At 47.2% G+C, this 18,270-nt stretch overlaps 1 protein-coding gene across 2 annotated transcripts in view; it reads right to left on the bottom strand.

Annotated features, from left to right (window-relative positions):
* Window positions 1–18,270, bottom strand: part of PTGER3 (prostaglandin E receptor 3) — a 61,620-nt gene that overhangs the window by 25,195 nt on the left and 18,155 nt on the right. Inside the window, exon 2 of one of the 2 annotated variants that reach the window (XM_044676845.1) lies at window positions 5,552–6,675. The exons of the other annotated variant lie outside the window; for it this stretch is intronic. Within the exon in view, the coding sequence (XP_044532780.1) occupies window positions 6,406–6,675 (270 nt within the window). The 3' untranslated portion in view covers window positions 5,552–6,405. Of the gene's footprint in view, window positions 1–5,551; window positions 6,676–18,270 lie in introns of those variants that run through there. 2 annotated transcript variants of the gene reach the window in all.

Genomic DNA, 18,270 nt, shown 5'->3' with positions numbered 1-18,270 from the left:
CACATAAAGGCAGTAAGCCAGAAGATCATTTTCAGAGATGAATAGAACTGAAAGGCTTTGAGTATGGGCACCATTTTCCTTTTGTCTTTGTATCCCCAGCACAGAACCGTGGACCTGCTACATATGCTTATTAAGTGTTTATTGGATTGATTTCAATGCATGGTATGGTGGCCATAGCAATGAGCATCCAGATGGGTTTGAGTCCCTGCTCTGCCATTTACTAGATGTGGGATCTTGGAAGTCATTATTATCTCTTTTTTTTTATAGATGAAGAAAATGAGGTCTAGAGAACTCATGTAACTCTCCCAAGATCACAAAGGTGAGTTTGAATTTGAACTGAAGCCCTTTGACTTCAAATCCAGCACTCACATACCCTCTCTGATCTTTTATTTCTTCCTCTATTAAAATAGAGGCTTGGACCATGGTCCCATACATAGTTTGTGCATCATAAGCTTTTAAGAATTCGCTTTAATTCATTCATCCAGCTAATGATCCCACTGGAAATAGACACCTATGAGAATCGGTTTGTTTCTTCTTCTCCTCAAAGAAGGATCCTAGATCTTGACCTAGAAAAGACTTAGGCCATCTAGTTCAAACTTTTTGTTTTACAGATTAGGAACCTGAGACCTAATAAGGCTAAGTGATTTGCTCAGGGTCATACAACTAGTTAATGGTTCCCATGATTCATCTGATGCTCCTTATCTCGGTGACCTTACGGAAATCCCTGAACTTCAGTTTACTCATCAAAATGAAGGGGATGGATTAGACCGCTAAGTTCCTGACCCTGACCCTAAGTCTAAGTATAGTCCTTCTTTGAGATAAGAAGTTGGGTTTTATAGGTATAAATTGTCAGTAGTACAAGATCACCCAAATAATGAGAGGCAGGATGTAAACTGAGGGCATCTGACTCAACAGCTCACGTTTCTTTCCACTGTGCCCACGCTGTCTTCCTACCTTCTCCAGAGCCTGATGCTCTGCCATGTGCTAGATGGGTGGGTTTGGAAGGAACCTCTGGGCCACTTAGGTCAGATCCCCCATTTTCTGGAGGACATCCCATGGGTGGGTGTGAGGCTTGACCAGCCTGACCTCCCTTCCACCTCTAGGCACAGTTACTAACAACATCCAAGGGGAACAACTCATCCATCCTGGGATTAGTTAGCTTTTCTCTTTTTTTTCTCTGTATAAGTATCATTGATCTGCCTTGGCTATAGGGCATCCAGGAGTGTGTCTATTAATGCTGGGGCACCATCACAGTGTGAGCCCTGGAGCCAGATGGGTGAGGGACCCATGGGTGAGAGACACCTGCCTCTTGGGGAAGAGCTCCAGGCTGCCCACAGCTGAGCTCTCTGCTCTGCACTCTTGGAAACCACCTGAACTTGAGCAGCCACCCCGATCCATCACTCTGCATTGGCGCTGGCATTTTGCACACAGAAAGATGCAGAGTTTGTGGGGAGTTTCCAGTTGCTTCAGCTCATTAACAGGAATCAGACTCACCTTCCAGGCAGGCCAGCTATGTGGCTTTTGTCTGAAAGGGCCGTCTCAGTGGACGAGAAGGGTTTTCTGGGGGGCTCAGGTTGCTGGTGCTCAGCTTTTTGAGGGGGCTTTTCCCCTCCTAAGTCCTTAACACTTAATGATTTTCCATCTGCAGAACTCCGCATCTTTTCCGAGGGCCCAGTCACAATTATAGACAATTTGGACAGGGCCTGGGCTTCTGGTTCATTGATCTAGGGAACTCTCAGATTCTCCTCTCTGCCCCGGATGGTCTTAGAAACCACTGAAAGAGGCTGGGTATCTTGAAGTCAGTCCATGTTGGAGGGGAGACCAGAGCCCAGTTCTTCCAGGGTCTGAGCCCAGCTTTCTATCTATCTCAACTCTGCCATGTTGATGAATATAAACAACAGACTCTTTATAAAGCCTGGCTGAATAAATGGATAAGCCATTTCTATGGCCCTTCCACCATTCCAAAGTGGTTTTTAAAAATAACAGCACAGAAAGATTGACTTACAAGCACTGCTGTCCCATTTTTCAGATGGAAGAACAAAAGCCTGAAGAGCTGGGAAAGACAGAATGGTAAATCAACTGGTAGACTTGAAGTGACTCCAACCTGGCTTTGGATGCCATCTCTGGGGATTGTGGGAAAATCACTTAAGTTCTCAAAACCTAAATTTTCTCATCTGTAAAATAGGAATAACAATGCCCACAGTACCTACCTCAGAGGTACTGTGAGACTCAAGTGAAATAATGTCTGTAATAATGTGCTTTGCAAATGGTATCAATTGTTGGTATTAGGTGACTTGTCAAGAGTTCCTTTGCTAGGAAGTGTCAGCAGCCAGAATTTGAACCTCCTTCTCTGGACTCCAAATCCAGTGCCTTTCCCACAATACCATGAGTATCTCTAGCGGAAGGACAGCCACTCTCATTGACTAATGAAAGCAGAGCCACATAGGTCACTTCTCCACGTGTATGTCTCTGAATGTGATGTAAGGTTGGAATGTGTTTCTACTGAAATGCATTCAATGCAGGAACACGTTTTCCTCTCCTCTTTTTGACATTAAGTCAGAATGGAGTCTCCAGCTGGGAAAGAGGAAGGGTTTGTAGAATATGGAGGTCAAAGTAGGTATTGAAAAAGGATCATCAAAAGGTTGGCCCCAGACCCTTGGCCCTTCCCTGCCATAATGGCTGCTTTTCCCCTTGTTCTTCTCTGAATTGGAAGGACCTTAGAAGCCATCTACTCCAACCCCTTTATTAAGCAGATGAAGAAACTGAGGCACAGCCATGAAATGACTTGTCCAAAGTCCTACAGTTAGTAAGAGGCAGAGAAAGGATTCAAACTAAGGTCCTCTTGTCCCAAATGTTGATGCCCCTACTAGAATGGAATTTCTTGGAGGTGGGCATTGTTTCATTTTTGTCTTTAGTGCCCAGGACAATCTCAAGCACTTGGTAGGTACTTAGGAATTGATTAATTGATAAAAATGTGTTCACAGACCTCTAACACCTGTTAGGGCAAGAGGTTCCATAGACTGATTACCCACTGAGTGCTTCCACAAAGGCTCCCCCTGATGCTTCATTATTGCATTGCATATGACTATGGGTTCTCCAAGGCCAAGGCAGAAGAATCCAACCTCTGACTGATTTGGGCAACTCAGAGTATGTGAGTACAATGCCATTTGGAAAGTGTGACCTCTGACTTAAGGAAGGATGATGGCTCATTAGCCTTAGATGATGCCATTTTGGTCTTGGAGACACAAGAAAGTGATGACCATATTAAGATGGCTCTGTGTCTTGTGGGTCCCTGTTCTACTTCTACAGCAACAGCAGCAGAGGATAATGAGATCACCATTAATGAATCTACAAAAAGACTTTTACCTGTTCTCTCCATGTGAAACCATTGTGTGATGGGGGACACAATGATATGCCATTGAGGGAACCAAACCACATGTGTATTGATAGTCATATTGCAAATGAAACCAGGAGGTTAAAAATGGGGCCAAATGGAAGCATGGCTCAAAGCTTCTCCTTGGAGAAACATAATAAAAAAAATAGTGTTGGTGCCCTCTTATACCTGAGTGACAAGAATCATGGGAAATTCAGTTATCATTCAAGGTTTTTCATGCCCATATGCTAGAAGAGTCTGTTTATTGGTCTTCTAATGATCAGCATCTGTTATAGGCAAATATTAAGATGGGTAGAAAGATATATATATATATATATATATATATATATATATATATATATAGCAATGCACAGGCAGCAGGAGACAAGATCTTTGCTGGGAGACATGGACATTCTCTGTGGAATGCAGCATGAGCTGGAGGAGTTGGTTGTTGGGAACTGCCAAGTGCTACTGGGATCCCATTAGCTGTTTTGTATCCTGAACCTTGGAGATCTTGGGTTAGCATCTAGCAAGTGCTAGCGCCTTCTCTCTTAGATCCGTGGTCATTCCTTCGAAAGAGGTGAGTCTAGAAATCTGCACAGAACAATACAAGTGGTTGGATAACACACAGAGACCATGCTATGCAGTTGGACAGCGGCTCCCTGAGTTCCATAGAATTAGAGAATCACAGAATTGGAAGGGTCCATCCAGCCAACATATACATAGAAATGAACCCCCATCACAATATACCCAACAAGCCATCACCCAGCCTTTGCTGGAAGGATCTCCAGGATGGGGAAACTTCCTCCCTCCCATCCTGGCCCTGAGATCATTTGAATTGTCAGGAAGATCATCTTCCCATCAAGGCTGTTTATAGCCTCCAGTCATCCGTCCTCATCCTTCCTTCTGGAGACAAACAGTTCAGATCTAATTCTACAGTACACAGCTAGCCCCTCCGTATTCCATCTTGGCCAGGCGTTGTAGGTGGATAATGAGTGAGGCACGGAATGGAATAGAAGAGACAGCTGGATGGCCTATGGGAAATTCCCCAGTGTCTTCAGCGCTCCACAGCGATTCCGGCCGCCATGGCCCATCCTTCTAATACCGGTGTTCTGGTGGTGATGATTCAGGATGATGTCAGGAAAAGGAGAGTTGCAGACAACCCAAGAGAAGACAAAATGAAGCTGGGTGTAAAGAGGCTGCAGACAGATCGAGAATGTCAAGGGAAGTAATGAGGAAAAGTACAGATAAGAAGGCAATCTCAACACCAGACTCCCAGCGCTGAAGCATTACTCATAAAAACCATTTGGTACCACTCAGAAAAAAAAAAAAAAAAAAGCACACACACACACACACACACACACACACACAGAGCAGAACTATGGAAGAGATCAGATAAGGGAGGAAAGAAACTCAAGGTTGGATAAACCCATGATGGGTCTCTGAGAGAAGGCCTGGCTTTTTGGCACAAAAGAAGGCAGCATGGTATAGGGGAATGGGCACTGAACGTTAGTCCTGTTTAAACCAGTTTAAACCAGTCTTTAATGATTATCCCCTGTGGGATTTGGTCAGATCATTGGACCTTTAGAAGCCTCAGGGTCCCCTCCTCACCTACAAACTGAGCAGTTTGGACGAGAAGCCTCTGAGGGCTCTTTTAGCTCTAAGACCAAGGACTCCTGGGAGAACCTTAGGAGATATTAGATCTAGACCAAGCTGGATACTTTATGCCACAATGAAGCTCTCAATGGACATACCACCTGAATATAATCATTTAAAAAATGAAAAACTAGAAGAAGACACCTTTTACCACCTTGCCTGGGAGAATCCTTTACTGAAAAAAGGACAGAAGAGATCAGAAAAGGCCAAATAGATCCTTCTGTGCACACAAAATGAAGGGTTTGCACAATAAGAGAAAAACAAGAGGGAGAAAATTCCGCTTCGAGTATCATTAGTAAAGATCTGAGCTCTAAGCTACCGAGAGAATTGACACAAATGTAGGAAGGACCCCAAGAGCCATTCCCCAATTCACAAATGATCAATGGCTTGGAACAAATGGATTTCAGAGGAACAGTGAAAGCAGACACACACACACACACACACACACACACACACACACACGCAAAAGCATCAATGGTTGTTTTAATGTAGAGAACAAAAGGTGATACAAACAGAGCCGTTTTATTACATCTTGTTAAATATGTGTGTGTACATGTATAGACTTCATTTCTAATATGTGTATACACATACATGTATTTGTGTTTATATACATGCATAAATATGTTTGTACACATGCCTACGTGTATTGTATTTACATACATGTGTGCATATGTGTGTGGGTGTCTCGGTGCACATGCATGAACACTGGGTCTCCCCGCTCACCCAGAGCGGAAGAGCAGGGCTCACTCATCAGCCTGATCCCACGAGGCAGCACTCACTGACTTTGTTTCCACCCTGAGCCAGTTGCCTCTCCACCCTCCTCCTGGATGCCGCCTCAGCAGCCTGGCGCACTGCGGCTCAGATCTCTGCTCGAAGCAGCCCATCCGTTTGCTTCTTGAAAAATAAACTGTACGCAATAGAAATTCAGTCATTTCTAAACTCTTTCTCCTTCTTCTTTCTAGGTTGAAATATTTGTGTTCATGGTGGGTGATGGCATTCTCCACAGGAAAGACAATAAAAAGAGAGCCGGTCAACAAGCATGCATCGCTATCTCAGCTGTGTTATTTAGCACCCGCTCTGGAACGGCTTCCCCAGTTTCTCTCCACATTGGTGGATGGGGGGGCCCAAAGGTACCCCCACTTTCAGGATTCCACGAGCAGCCTTGTCCTGACTGTAGGGGTTTCCACACTCACAGCCTCCATCAATCAGTCAGTCACAGATATAATTAGCTTTTTGAAAACACGCTAACTGAGAAGGTACTGCCAGCAGGTACAAAGGCAGCCCTCTCTTTGCCCTGGCACACACGGTGCCCTGGGGGAGGGCGGGCTCTGAGCACCAAGGCACTGAGGTAGAGAGTCCAGCTGACAAAGGGCGCCTCACAGCTCCGGGCTACTGGATGTCCTTCTCTCCTTTGGAGAGTCTCCGGGCAGCTCCCAGCCCGGGTAGCTCTGGGCTGGCCTCGGAGGGCAGACGCCTTGGCACAGTCCATAGCCTGCGTGTCTCTCTGGCACGAAGGAAACCCTCTGAAGCCGATTCCTCCTCCAGCTTCTTCTGTATCGGTCTGGGTCGGGCTCATCCACGTTTGTCCTCTGGGAATCTCTCTGTCCTTCCCAGCGGATGCTTTGTCTCCAGCGGGGCTCTTCTCCCTGGTGAGTGGTCAATGGAGAAGGGGAAGGAAAGAAAGTGAGAGAGACTCTCATTGTCCCTTCCCAGAGGGATTCTCTCTAAGCCTAGCGACCCTTCACCACTGGGCTAGTCCACTGGCCCGCCCTTCCATCATCCCCATCCAGAATTTTCTCTCAGTGTCGGAGGTCCCCAGGGCGTGGCCAGCTCGTCGGGGCAGCCAGTTACACGATTCTCTTCTGGACTCAGTTAAAGAGTTTACAGCTGAAGGATACAGCCTCGGATCGAGACAGCCTTTGATTTTCTACGTTTAAGAACCTGATGGTGTCTGCCCATTGGTGGAGGCGGCCACGGAACGTTTCACCAGAGTATACCGATTTCCCCCAAAGCTGGGCCAGGGCACGGCTCGGGCGTTAGAGAGAGCGGATGGGGTCGCCGTGTGGAGGGGGGGGACGCCTTTTTGCCTCTAAAACCTGTGAGGGGGTCCTTCGGCTTACCACTGACCAGACCAAAAGAGGGGAAGTTCCAAGGAGTCCCAGGCTGTGCGCCCTGATGTTTAAGGCGGATCTCCTGGCTCAATCCTTCTTCAGAGCCACCCGAGAGCCCTGCGCGCACGCCGTGGGTGGAATTTCGTCTCTCCTTTCCCAATGACTCTACCGTGTGTGAGTGGGGAAGGTCAGACTCTCCATCCAAGGAGAAGGGACTTGGGAAACCGGCTTCGGACAGCTGGGCCAAAACACAAGGCTAGCTTGGTTTCTGCCACAATTAGAAATGCCCATTAAGACGAGCTGGAGGTTTCCCCTGCAAACTGATCCAGGGGACCAATAAGGCGGTCAGGGACGCGGGAAGTCGGACCCCTAACGGACCGCTGCTGCGGTGAGCGATGGTCCCAACCCTTCTATATTTTCACTTGGAATTATGGGAGCCGAGTGACAAGGACATGAGCCTCTTGGCTGTCCCTCTCCCGACTCTGCAGCTGGCTGGCTGCTTCCTGGCTCAGGCTTCTCTTTCTCTCCCTCTCCTGGCCCCCTTGGCCTCCTTTGAGGCCCAGTGAAAAGCTGGCTTCCCCCCCTCCCCCAAAGACTTTCCCTTTCCCTTAAGGCTAGAGCTTTCCCTCTTTGACTGGTTCCAGCCGGCCCAGTCTACACCTTGCTGGTGTCCAGTGGTCTGCCCGGTTTCTCCTTTCCTGGATGGGGAGCTCCTTAAAGGAAGGAAGGTTTGGAGTTTTCTTTCACCCGAAGCACTTATCAGTGCTTATACTTGGTCAATGGCTGGCTCTGTTGTGGCCTAATTGTTTTCTTTTGTAACAAAGGAGGCCTCCGCCTGGAGGGGAGAAAAGGGGACACAAAATTCTCTTCCAGAAATCACTGCAATGCAAAGATAAAGTGCATTTGTAGAATGCGTTAAAAAGGAACAACCCTTCCTTCCATTTTAGACTCGGTACTGTCCATTGGTCGCAAGGCAGAAGAGCAGTAAGGGTTAGGCAATGGGAGTTAAATGACTTACCCAGGGTCACACAGCTAGGAAATGTCTGAGGTCAGATATGAACCTGGGACCTCCTGTCTAAATCTGGTTCTCTATCCACTGGGTCACCCAGCTGCCCCCAGCATAATTCATTTTTTTTAAACCCTTAACTTCTGTGTGTTGGCTCCTAGGTGGAAGAGGTAAGAGTGGGCAATGGGGGTCAAGTGACTTGCCCAGGGTCACCCAGCTGGGAAGTGTCTGAGGCCAGATTTGAACCTAGGACCTCCCGTCTCTAGGCCTGACTCAATCCACTGAGCTACCCAGCTGCCCCCATAATTCATTTTTAAAAGTGAGCTGCAGCAACTGAGAAATGACAGTAAAGAAACAGTACCGTCCAGGAAGAGGATGTACTGGAAGATATGTCAGTCCTGGAGGGAGAGCAAGGGACAGGATGGGCGACGTCCAGGCATGGATGGAATGGGGAAGGGCCTAGAGTGGGGGCTCAACCTCTTCTGTGTCCCGGACCCCTCGGGCAAAAGAGAGGTGATGTCTGTAAGACCTCATCTGCCCTGGGGCTCCAGCACCCTCTGCCCCTCTCATTGGAGGATGGGGCTCCCATTAAGGGGAGAGCTCAGCCTAGACATCCCTGCGCTTCTCCCCTGACTGCTCTACTTCATTCCCTGACGGGTTCATCATGCCTATCCACCCCCTTCTTCCTCCCCCAAACCCTTTTCAGCTTCCTTCTGTCCATGGTCTTTCCACATCGGATTGGAAGCTCGGAGGCAGAGATGGCCTCTCTTGGATTGTCCCACCAGCGCCTGGCACGTAGTAGGTGCTTAATAAGTGATTCCTGAATGCTGACTGTGGACGCCTCCGGAGAGCATCTGTGAATGCATGAAGCATGAGGCAGAAAACTACAAAAAGGCACCAGTTATGGGGAAATGATTAAGGAAAGGTTCCAGGCCCTCCAGATGTGAGGGCAAGCATGGAGGGCTGTAAGAGGGGAGAAGCAGAAATCCAAGGCAATTCCTCCTCCCGAGGATCTGCCCTAAAATCATCCCCTTCCTACTCCAAGAGGCAACCCTTATCTTAAGTGAGGGGCTGACAGCTGCCCATGACGAACAGAGAAAGCTAGGGGGCGTTGTGGACAGGGAATGTGCTGGCCTTGGCAAGGTCAGGAAGACCCTAGTTCAAATCCAGGCTCAGACATGAGCTCTATGAAACTGGGCAAGTCACAACCTCTGACTCCCTCAGTTTCCTTATTTGTAAAATGGGGATAATAACAGCATCTCCCAGGATGTTAATGTGGATTGAATGAGGTAATTTGTAAAGCAGCTGGCACAGTATTTGACACACACTAAGTGCTTAATAAATACTCATGCCCTCCCTCCCTTCCTTCTTCCCTTCCTTCCTTCTTCCTTTGTTTCTTTGTATCTTTCTCTTTCTCTCCATTATTCTCTCTATTTCTTTTTTCTTCCTTCTTTGTTTCTTTGTTGCTTTCTCTCTCTTTCTCTCCTTTATGGCATCGTGGAACCATGGAATCATCATGGAATCATGGATCTAGAACAGACTGGCCCCTTCGAGCCCAGCCACCTCCTGCTACAGATGAGGAAATGGAGTCCTGCAGGGATGAAGTCTCTGGCCAAGGTCGTACGGCTAACGGATGTCCGGCTCAGGATTTGAACCCAGTGCTCCCATGCCTTGAAGTGAGGAATGGCCAGAAGTATGACTGGAACCCAGATCCTGTGGCAATGAGATCAGTGCTGTTTCTGGGGCCCCAACACACCTTGGTTCTAGGAAAGTCCTTCCACTTCTCGGTGCCCCTCTGAGGGCATCTCTGAGTCTCTGAATTACCCATTGGAATGAACAGAGGGAGTTTCCTCACTGGGAGTTCTCGGGATAACGAAGGGCCAGGCCTAGTGCCAACATTCCCTCTCCCCCTTTGGGGGGAGGACTGAGCTGGCCTGCTTTCTCAGAGCCAATGGTGTTTCCGAAGTGCTTTGGGCTCTTGGACCTCAGGACCGACAGGACTCTCCTTCCTGTTTTCCTCCCTCTGCCCGCATGGCTTTAATTGAAACAACTGAGGGGATCACGAGGCTGAGCCGACCCCGTGCCGGCAGTCAGGACTTTGCCCCACGGGAAAGAGTTTATGCTCCAAGCATTTTTCCTGGCAATGACTCACTGGCCAGGGCAGGCCGGATAAAGCAAAGGGCCAGCCTGTGTGGAGGGTCATCCCTGGGATGGACGGCCGGGGTTTGGGCCAGGGATGCTCATGGACCCTGCAGGGCTTCATCAGCCAAGAGAATCCGTTGAAGTAGGGACCTGCCAAAGACCTGGAACCAGAGTCAATGCCCGCCGGTGAGAGGATGGAGGAACAAGCTGGGCTGGGGGTCCAGCGGAACTCTACTGGGCCGGGAGAAGGGCCGACCATCAGGGCTACAGAGAATTCCGATGCCAGATGACATGAGCAGAGCCGAGAAATCAACACGGGTGACCCTGACACCGAAGTGGGAGGAAGCGAAGGGAGAGGACGCCCCCTTCTCTTCAGCCCAGAGGTGGGAGGGCCCCGCATGGAGAAATTCTAGAATTTGGGGGGAAGAGAGCAGGCATCGGGGTTCTGACCCTCTTGTGAGTCGTGGCCCTTCTAGGGAGCCCCTCTCAGAATCAGGTCTTTAAAGGCGTAAATTAAGCCATCCAGGACTGCTCAGGAAACCAATTCTAGTGAAAGGCAGTCGGTGAAATGGTTTTTAAGCAGACAAGTGAGCAGCCCCGCAATTAAGAGTGTTCGCAGGGCATACATTGAGCTTCAGTGTATTTCGATGCCCCACAGAGGCATGGCGTGGCATGCAGGGCAGTGCCAGCAGGAGGGGAGGCGGCTTTGATTCGTACCTCGTGAGCCAAAAGGGAATTGGGGAAACCAGCTGGGAGCGCCGTGCCATTAAGAGAGAAGCACTCAGTCCTGGCTTTGGGGATGCTGCGTGCTCGGAGCAAAATGTCCTGCACTGTTCTAATGAGGGCTGATCAGAGCTCTAGAAACAGGAGGGGAGAAAACTGGTACGAGAGGTCCTCTGCCGAGGGCACTCAGCCACACAAATCAGCACCAGCCACTAGCATCTCCCGCGCCTCCCTGGCAACGGGGAAGGAGGACTTGGAACTGGCACCTGGAGCCCTGCCCTCTCCCTCTCCCTCTGAGCTGGCCCCTCGCTGCAAAGCTGAACTCTGCCCAGCACTCCTGCCAAAGCCAAAATCAGAGTCGACCATTTGTGCCTGTGACAGGAAAAGGAAACAAAGGCCTGAGGCTGTGCGGTCCAGTGGGCAGCGGCTCAGGGGTTCTGGGAGTCAGATTCTCACTTTGTTCCTCACCACCTGTTGGACCTTGTCGAGTCAATTAGCCTGACTAGACCTCAGTCAATGGAAGGAGATCAGACCAGACAGCCTCGAAGGTCCCATCAGCTTGAGAACCGACCTCATGTCAGAGCAGATTTCAGGGATAAGGAAGGCCAAAGAGGGGGGCTCAGAAGTCTGAAATACAGAGAGGGAGGAAAAGTGTGGGTGGGCCAGCAGCACTGGAGGCAAGAGGAAGGTCCGAGACGAGTCAGATGGATGGGATGAGGCAGAGAAGATGGAAGTGTCAGCCACAGCCTCTATTTCTTCACAGCTGTCTTCAGAGGGGGAAGCCTCAGGAGCCTCCAAAGCAGGACAAAATGGAAATGAGGAACAGGAAAGTGAAACCTCCAATCAGGGAGAAGACATTAAGAGAGTCCCAAGATGTCGCCAGTGATTCTGTCATTCCCCAGGACTCCCTGTGCCTGCTGCTGCTGCCGCCTCCTCTCTGGCCCCCAAATGATGATGATCATAGATAGATAGACGGACAGACAGACAGATGGATGGATGGATGGATGGATGGATGGATGGACGGATAGATGGATGGATGTGGATAGATAGATAAACAGATGGATAGATGATAGATAGATAGATAGATGGATGGATATATAGATAGACAGATGGATAGATAGATAGATAGATAGATAGATAGATAGATAGATAGACAGATGGATGGACAGACAGACAGACAGATAGATAGATAATAGATAGATGGACAGATAGATAGACAGATAGATAGCTAGGCAGGCAGACAGACACATAGATAGATAGATAGATAGATAGATAGATAGATAGATAGATGATAGATAGATAGATAGATAGATAGATAGATAGATGATAGATAGATAGATAGATAGATAGATGATAGATAGATAGATAGATAGATAGATAGATAGATAGATGGATGGATGGATGATAGATAGATAGATAGATGGATGGATGGATGATAAATAGATAGATAGATAGATAGATAGATAGATAGATAGATAGATAGATATTTAGGTAGGTAGATAGATAGATAGATAGATAGATGATAGATAGATAGATAGATAGATAGATAGATAGATAGATAGATAGATATTTAGGTAGGTAGATATTTAGATACTTAGATACTTAGGTGTAACTCAGATATTAGTGGCAGGTGACATTTCCTCTCCCATAGGATCCAAAATGCTTGAGGGCGGGCATGCCCTCTTTTTGTCTTGATGTCCTTGGTGCCAGCATAGTGCCTAGCATGTAGCAGGCTAAAGAGACATTTCTTGGATGATTTGTAACAGAACCTGACCACATGCCCAGACCTTCCCAGTGGCTCCACGATCAGGCCTCACCATTTGTGCCCTGCGATCTTGCTCAGGGTTCCTTGTGTCATGGGGGTAGGAGGGAGGATGTGGGAGGCTTGAAGTGAAGAGGTCTGACTTGTGAGCAGGAAGCTTAAAAGAGCAACAATAACAATGATGATGAATGATGTTTTCACCTTGTCTCTCTTCCTCTCTGACAAGTGTATCAAGATTGTCTGAGCCTCTTCCTTGCATTTTGGGCCAAACTTGGTCCAGGACAGCTCCCCTCCTCCGTTCCTCCTCCAAAAAATGTTGGGTTTTGTTTGTTTGTTTGTTTGTTTAGGTTAATTAATTGGTGGAAACTTCCAAGGCTGGGACCAACTCTGGCCCTCGATCCTGAAAGGACTAGCTAAGAGATATTGTTATTGTTGTTGTTTTTCAGTCACAAAAAAAATTGGGACAATATAGCAAGAACAGAAATGGGCAACTACTGCCCTGAAGAAGGTTTAATTCTTCCAACTCCAAGCCAATGAGCATCACTGGTTCCTGAGCACTAACAGGCCATGGATAAGGTAGAGTGTCCAGAGGAGGGCAGCAAAGATGACGAAAGGATCCCCTTGACAGTCATTTGAGGAAACTGAATTGAATTCAGCCAACATTCATTAAGCACCTTCAATGGGCCAAGCAGGGCCCTGGGCACTGGATATACAGAACGGAAGAGGAAACGATTGCTGTTCTCAAGGACTTTACATCCTACTGGAGGGATACAACGTGATCATCAAGTGCAAACAAAGAAGTTGAAAGGAATTTCAAAAGAGAGAATCTATGAATAATGGGAAGACCAGGAAAGCCTCTTCTGGTGCCCAAGTGTGTGTGCTTTGAAGGATTCTGTGAGATCGAAGGAAGGGAACTCTAGACATGGAGGAACATTCGTCCCAAAGCACATGGGCAGAAGATGGAATGTCCTGCAAAGGGGGTGGGCAGTAGCCCATTGGACTGGCCTGGAGAATGCTTGAAGAAACGAGGGACGCTGAGACTCGAGAAGAGAAGATGGCGGGAGGGAGGGGGATGATGACCTCTATGGAAGAGAGAAATTAGATTCATTTTGGCTGGCCGCATAAATTCGAGCTCGGGCCAGGGGGTCAAAAGGAGAGGCGGATTTGGGCTGAAGAGAAGCAAAGCCTTCTTAGTCAGGAGAGTTAACCTAAGGCAGGAACCAACCGATTCCCTCCCCCAGTTAGATGGAAAAACTCCACGTCTGGGAAATGGCGGAGGAGATTCATCTTGCCTCGACTTACCACATGCTACCTGAGTGATCTCAGTTTCCTCATCTGTTAAAATGAGAGAGCTGGACTAGAAAGTTTCTGAGGTCCTTCTACCTTGACACTGATTAACCTGCTTCCGATATGGTGTAAGTGTGGCCTTTGAGGTCCCTCAACCCGGAGATGGAATTCCGAGTGTCCATCCCTGGGGAGGAATGTTTGATGCCTTCCCCTCGTGGGCAAGTGGAAAGGCCAGCTGCTTTCTGGTTTGCAGCCTCTCCCTGCACCCGCTCCTTATCTGGACCCACCAATGGGAAGCAGGTTCCAGAGAGAAATGAAGGAAGGCAGAGCTCTCCCCAGTCTATCCCAAAATCCTTTGCTTCCCTTCACTGGCCGGCCCCAGGCTTTGGAGGATTATATATGAGCCTCCATTGCCAGATGGCAGAGCTAATTCCCCCACCTTGAGAGCTATCGTAAAGCTGTCAAAGTGGCGTCTATGTGTCAGCGCAATGTTTCCTGGGCTCCGTTTTGGACTTCTCATTCCAGCCGAGCACACTGTCAGTGCCCTTGGAAACAAGTGGAGCGTGGAGGGGGGTGGCACGAAGCACAGCCCTCCCTCCCGAGGCGTCTGGGCGGAAGGAATGGCTCCAGATCCTCCGGCTACGCCCTGGACCGGACAGCCCTCCCACGGCATCTCCGGAGAGCTCAGTCAGGAGAGTCCTGAGGCTTAACCCAGGTCGATAAAGATTCGGGAAATGCCAAGCACCATTCAAGGCTCTGGGGACAACACAGAGACAAAGCAGAAATGGTGCCTGCCCTCGAGGAGTTTACACTTTATGGGGATAACCTTCACCCAGATGAGTGAGTAAAGCAGACTTTGGCAAGGCAGAGAATCACAGACACTAGGCAGATCACAACAGGGAGCACAGGCGTTGAGCCTTGACTACAGCTATGGATTCTAACAAGTAGAGCTAAGAGGCAGCCAAGAGGCTCAGGGGATTGAGAGCTGGGCTAGAGGTATAACGTCCTGGGTTCGAATCTACCCTCAGACACTTCCTAGCTGTGTGACCCTGGGCAAGTCATTTAACTTTATTCATCTCACCCTTGCTATTTTTTTCTGCCTTAGAATTCATACTTAGTATTGATTGTAAGACAGATAGTAAAGATTGTCCTTTTTTAAGATAGAGAGGAGGAATGTATTCTAGGGTGCAGCCTGGACAAAGGCGCAGAAATAGGAGATGAGATGGGATGAGAGAATCACAATATTTCATAGGGTTCAGAAGCATAGCACAATGAAGACAAGGAGACCTGGGTTCAGATCCCTCCCCTGACATACACAGACTGATGGTTGCACCACCCAGATCCGTCTACAACCAGTTGTTCTCATGTTCTTCGGGGGAGGGGGGGGCAGAGGAAGAAGCCAGGACAGCTGCAATCTCTGAATTCCTCTGTGAGTTGGGAAGCATTTGAGAAAGAAGAGGCCTCATTGGTTCATGTTGATGAAAAGCTTTGGATAGGACAAGCAAAGAGTTAATGGCTGGACCACATGCAGAATGTGTATGAGCCCCATTGGGGAATCTAGTTCTTGTGCTGAAGAGCTGGCAAGCCCTTTGGGGAGAAAGAAAAGACTCAAATGAGTAGAACCCAGGTGTTCTGACTCCCGGCTCTCTCTAAAACCAACGAGAAGGCTGAAGAGGGACCTAGTGGAAAGCCTGCTTAATTTGAATTTAAAATAAAAATTTAGAAACAAAACTACAAAAGCCATTTTACATACATTGTTCCTCCCTCCCCCCCCCATAAGATTGGAGGCACCCTTTCCACTCCAGTTTGACACTCGTTACCTTGAAACTCCAAAGTGTTCGGAACCATTTACCAAGGCCCCAGAGGGCCAAGGGTAGCTTTCAGGGGCTCTGAGAACTTTGACAGGAAAACTACACAGATCTTGATTTTCATTCTTTTCACTGAAATCTACCATTTCTTTCCATTGTGAATTAAAAGAAAACCAAAAAAAAACCCTTTTTTTCTGAAAAAGGATCCACCTAGCTTTCAGCAGACACACCAAAGTGATCCATAATACAAAAAGCTTAAGAACGCCTGCTCTAGAACATACGTTTTGCTTTCAAGGAATTGAGAGATGGGGTTTAGGATTATAGACCTCCAGGTATAAGCAACCACAGAGGACTTCTAGTCCAACTGCCATATTTTATAGAGAAGGAAACTGAGTCACACAGAATAGAAGTGACTGGCCTAAATCCACATAGGTAGAAAGCATCAGAGGAGGAATTTGAACCCTATTCCTCAGCCTATAGCACCTGGGTTCCTTCTACTGAATCAGCATGCTTCACAATTCAATGATTGGATCTTTTCTCCTCACCCTTTTATCTCCTATACTTAGCACTCTAAATGCCATCATAGCCTTTCAGTCATGGAGGGTAGAATCCAGTAATCTGAGACTGTTCAATGACTTTAACCAAGGCTAAGCAATGTGAATTACAATCCTGAATGACAATCATAAGCTTCATTTTTAAGAGGTTTTTAAAGGTTTAAAAGAGAAATGATCCATAAAAACGTTTTCCTACCCCCAAAATGTCTGTTAGGCTCCAGATCATAGATCTCAAGCTAGAATGGACCAAAGAGACCACATCCATTTCAGAGATGTAGAAACTGAGGTTTATACTTGACTGAGGTTGCCCAGGGAATAAAGAAAGAAGCCAAAATTCAAAGCTTGGTCGTCTAACTTTAAATCCAAAGAGGGAAAGGTAGAATTCTCCTGAAAAGGAAAGATGGCAAGGGAGAATGGAATGTTAATTCTCCCACAAGATCTACGTGACCCTGGACCACTCTCAGACTGTTTCATCACCTGTACATTAAGGAGATTGGCTTAGATGGCCTCTAAGGTCTCCTCTAATTGGAAATCTATTATCTTAAAACCATGAGAATGAAGAAAATGAAGTCACAAAGTATTAATGATTACCACTGCAAGTTGGATCAATGCTTCCCTTTAGCTAAATGTTGACATTTTAATGAAAAATCCAAATGTAGACCTTAATGAACTCTACGGGAGGAAAGGTAGCAAGAAGAGAGACTAAAATACACTGTTGGTGAGGCTGTTTGGTTAAACTAGTTTTAATTACATGAAAAAGGTGATCATAAATTGTTCATAGCCTTTGACCCAACAATCCCAGCCATGGGTATATACCCCCTGTATGTGCCAATATACTTATAGTAGCACTTCTCATAATAGTAAAAAAATGAAAAGAAAATTGGTGTCTATGAATCCAGGAATGGCTTAACTCATTGGGGTGTAGAGCTATCTTGGGATGCTATCACACCATAAGAAGAAATCAGAAGCAGCATGAGAAGCCTTGAAAGAATTGGTGAAAAGCTAAACCAATGGAACATCATAGACAATGGAGATGAGGTTGGGCCACTCCAAGGCAGCTGAATAGTATTTCATTGTAATAATTCATCTTGGTCCCTGAGAAGGAAAGAAAGACGGTGGATCACGGCCACTAAATGTGGCATAACTTATCAACTGGGGTTGCTACATTGGTGGACTCCAGGTATAGGGTTTTGTTTGTTATAAGGGAGATTTTAAAAGGAAAGGAATCCTGGGTCTAGATCTGGTCTCAAACACTTCTTAGCTATGTGAGCCTGGGCAAGTCACTTAACCCCATTTGCCTAGCCCTTACTACTTTGCCTTGGAATTAATACTTAGTAGTGATTCTGAGGAGGTAAGGGCATAAAAAAAAAGGAAAAGGAAAGAATTAGCTAGGAATTATTATTATTCAAACAAAAAAGCATCAGTAAAGCTTTAAAAAAGAATGTGAGTGAATGAACAAAAAGGTATTAACTAAGCATTTACTCTGTGCTAAACACTGAACGAAATGAAGAAGATGTAAACAGACATCCAGACAGAACTTCTCTCAAAGAGCTCACACTGTAATTGGCAGAAACAACACAGAGCAGAAGAAACTGAGCCCATGACACAAAGGTTTCACATCTCCTCCTTTTCCCATCACTGAACAGGAAAGCACTGATCTAGGGGGGTATTAAGTGAAAGATCAGGAAACAGGAGTGGGGGGTGTGTGCTAGAGAGACAGACAGAAAGAGACAGAGAGGGGCAGCTGGGTAGCTCAATGGATCGAGAGCCAGGCCTAGAGACGGGAGATTCTAGGTTCAAAACTGGCCTCAGACACTTCCCAGCTGTGTGACCCTGGGCAAGTCACTT

The sequence above is a fragment of the Gracilinanus agilis genome, chromosome 4 (assembly GCF_016433145.1).
Source record: "Gracilinanus agilis isolate LMUSP501 chromosome 4, AgileGrace, whole genome shotgun sequence".
Classification (NCBI taxonomy): Eukaryota; Metazoa; Chordata; class Mammalia; order Didelphimorphia; family Didelphidae; genus Gracilinanus; species Gracilinanus agilis.
This window is presented reverse-complemented; position numbering and strand designations above follow the sequence as displayed.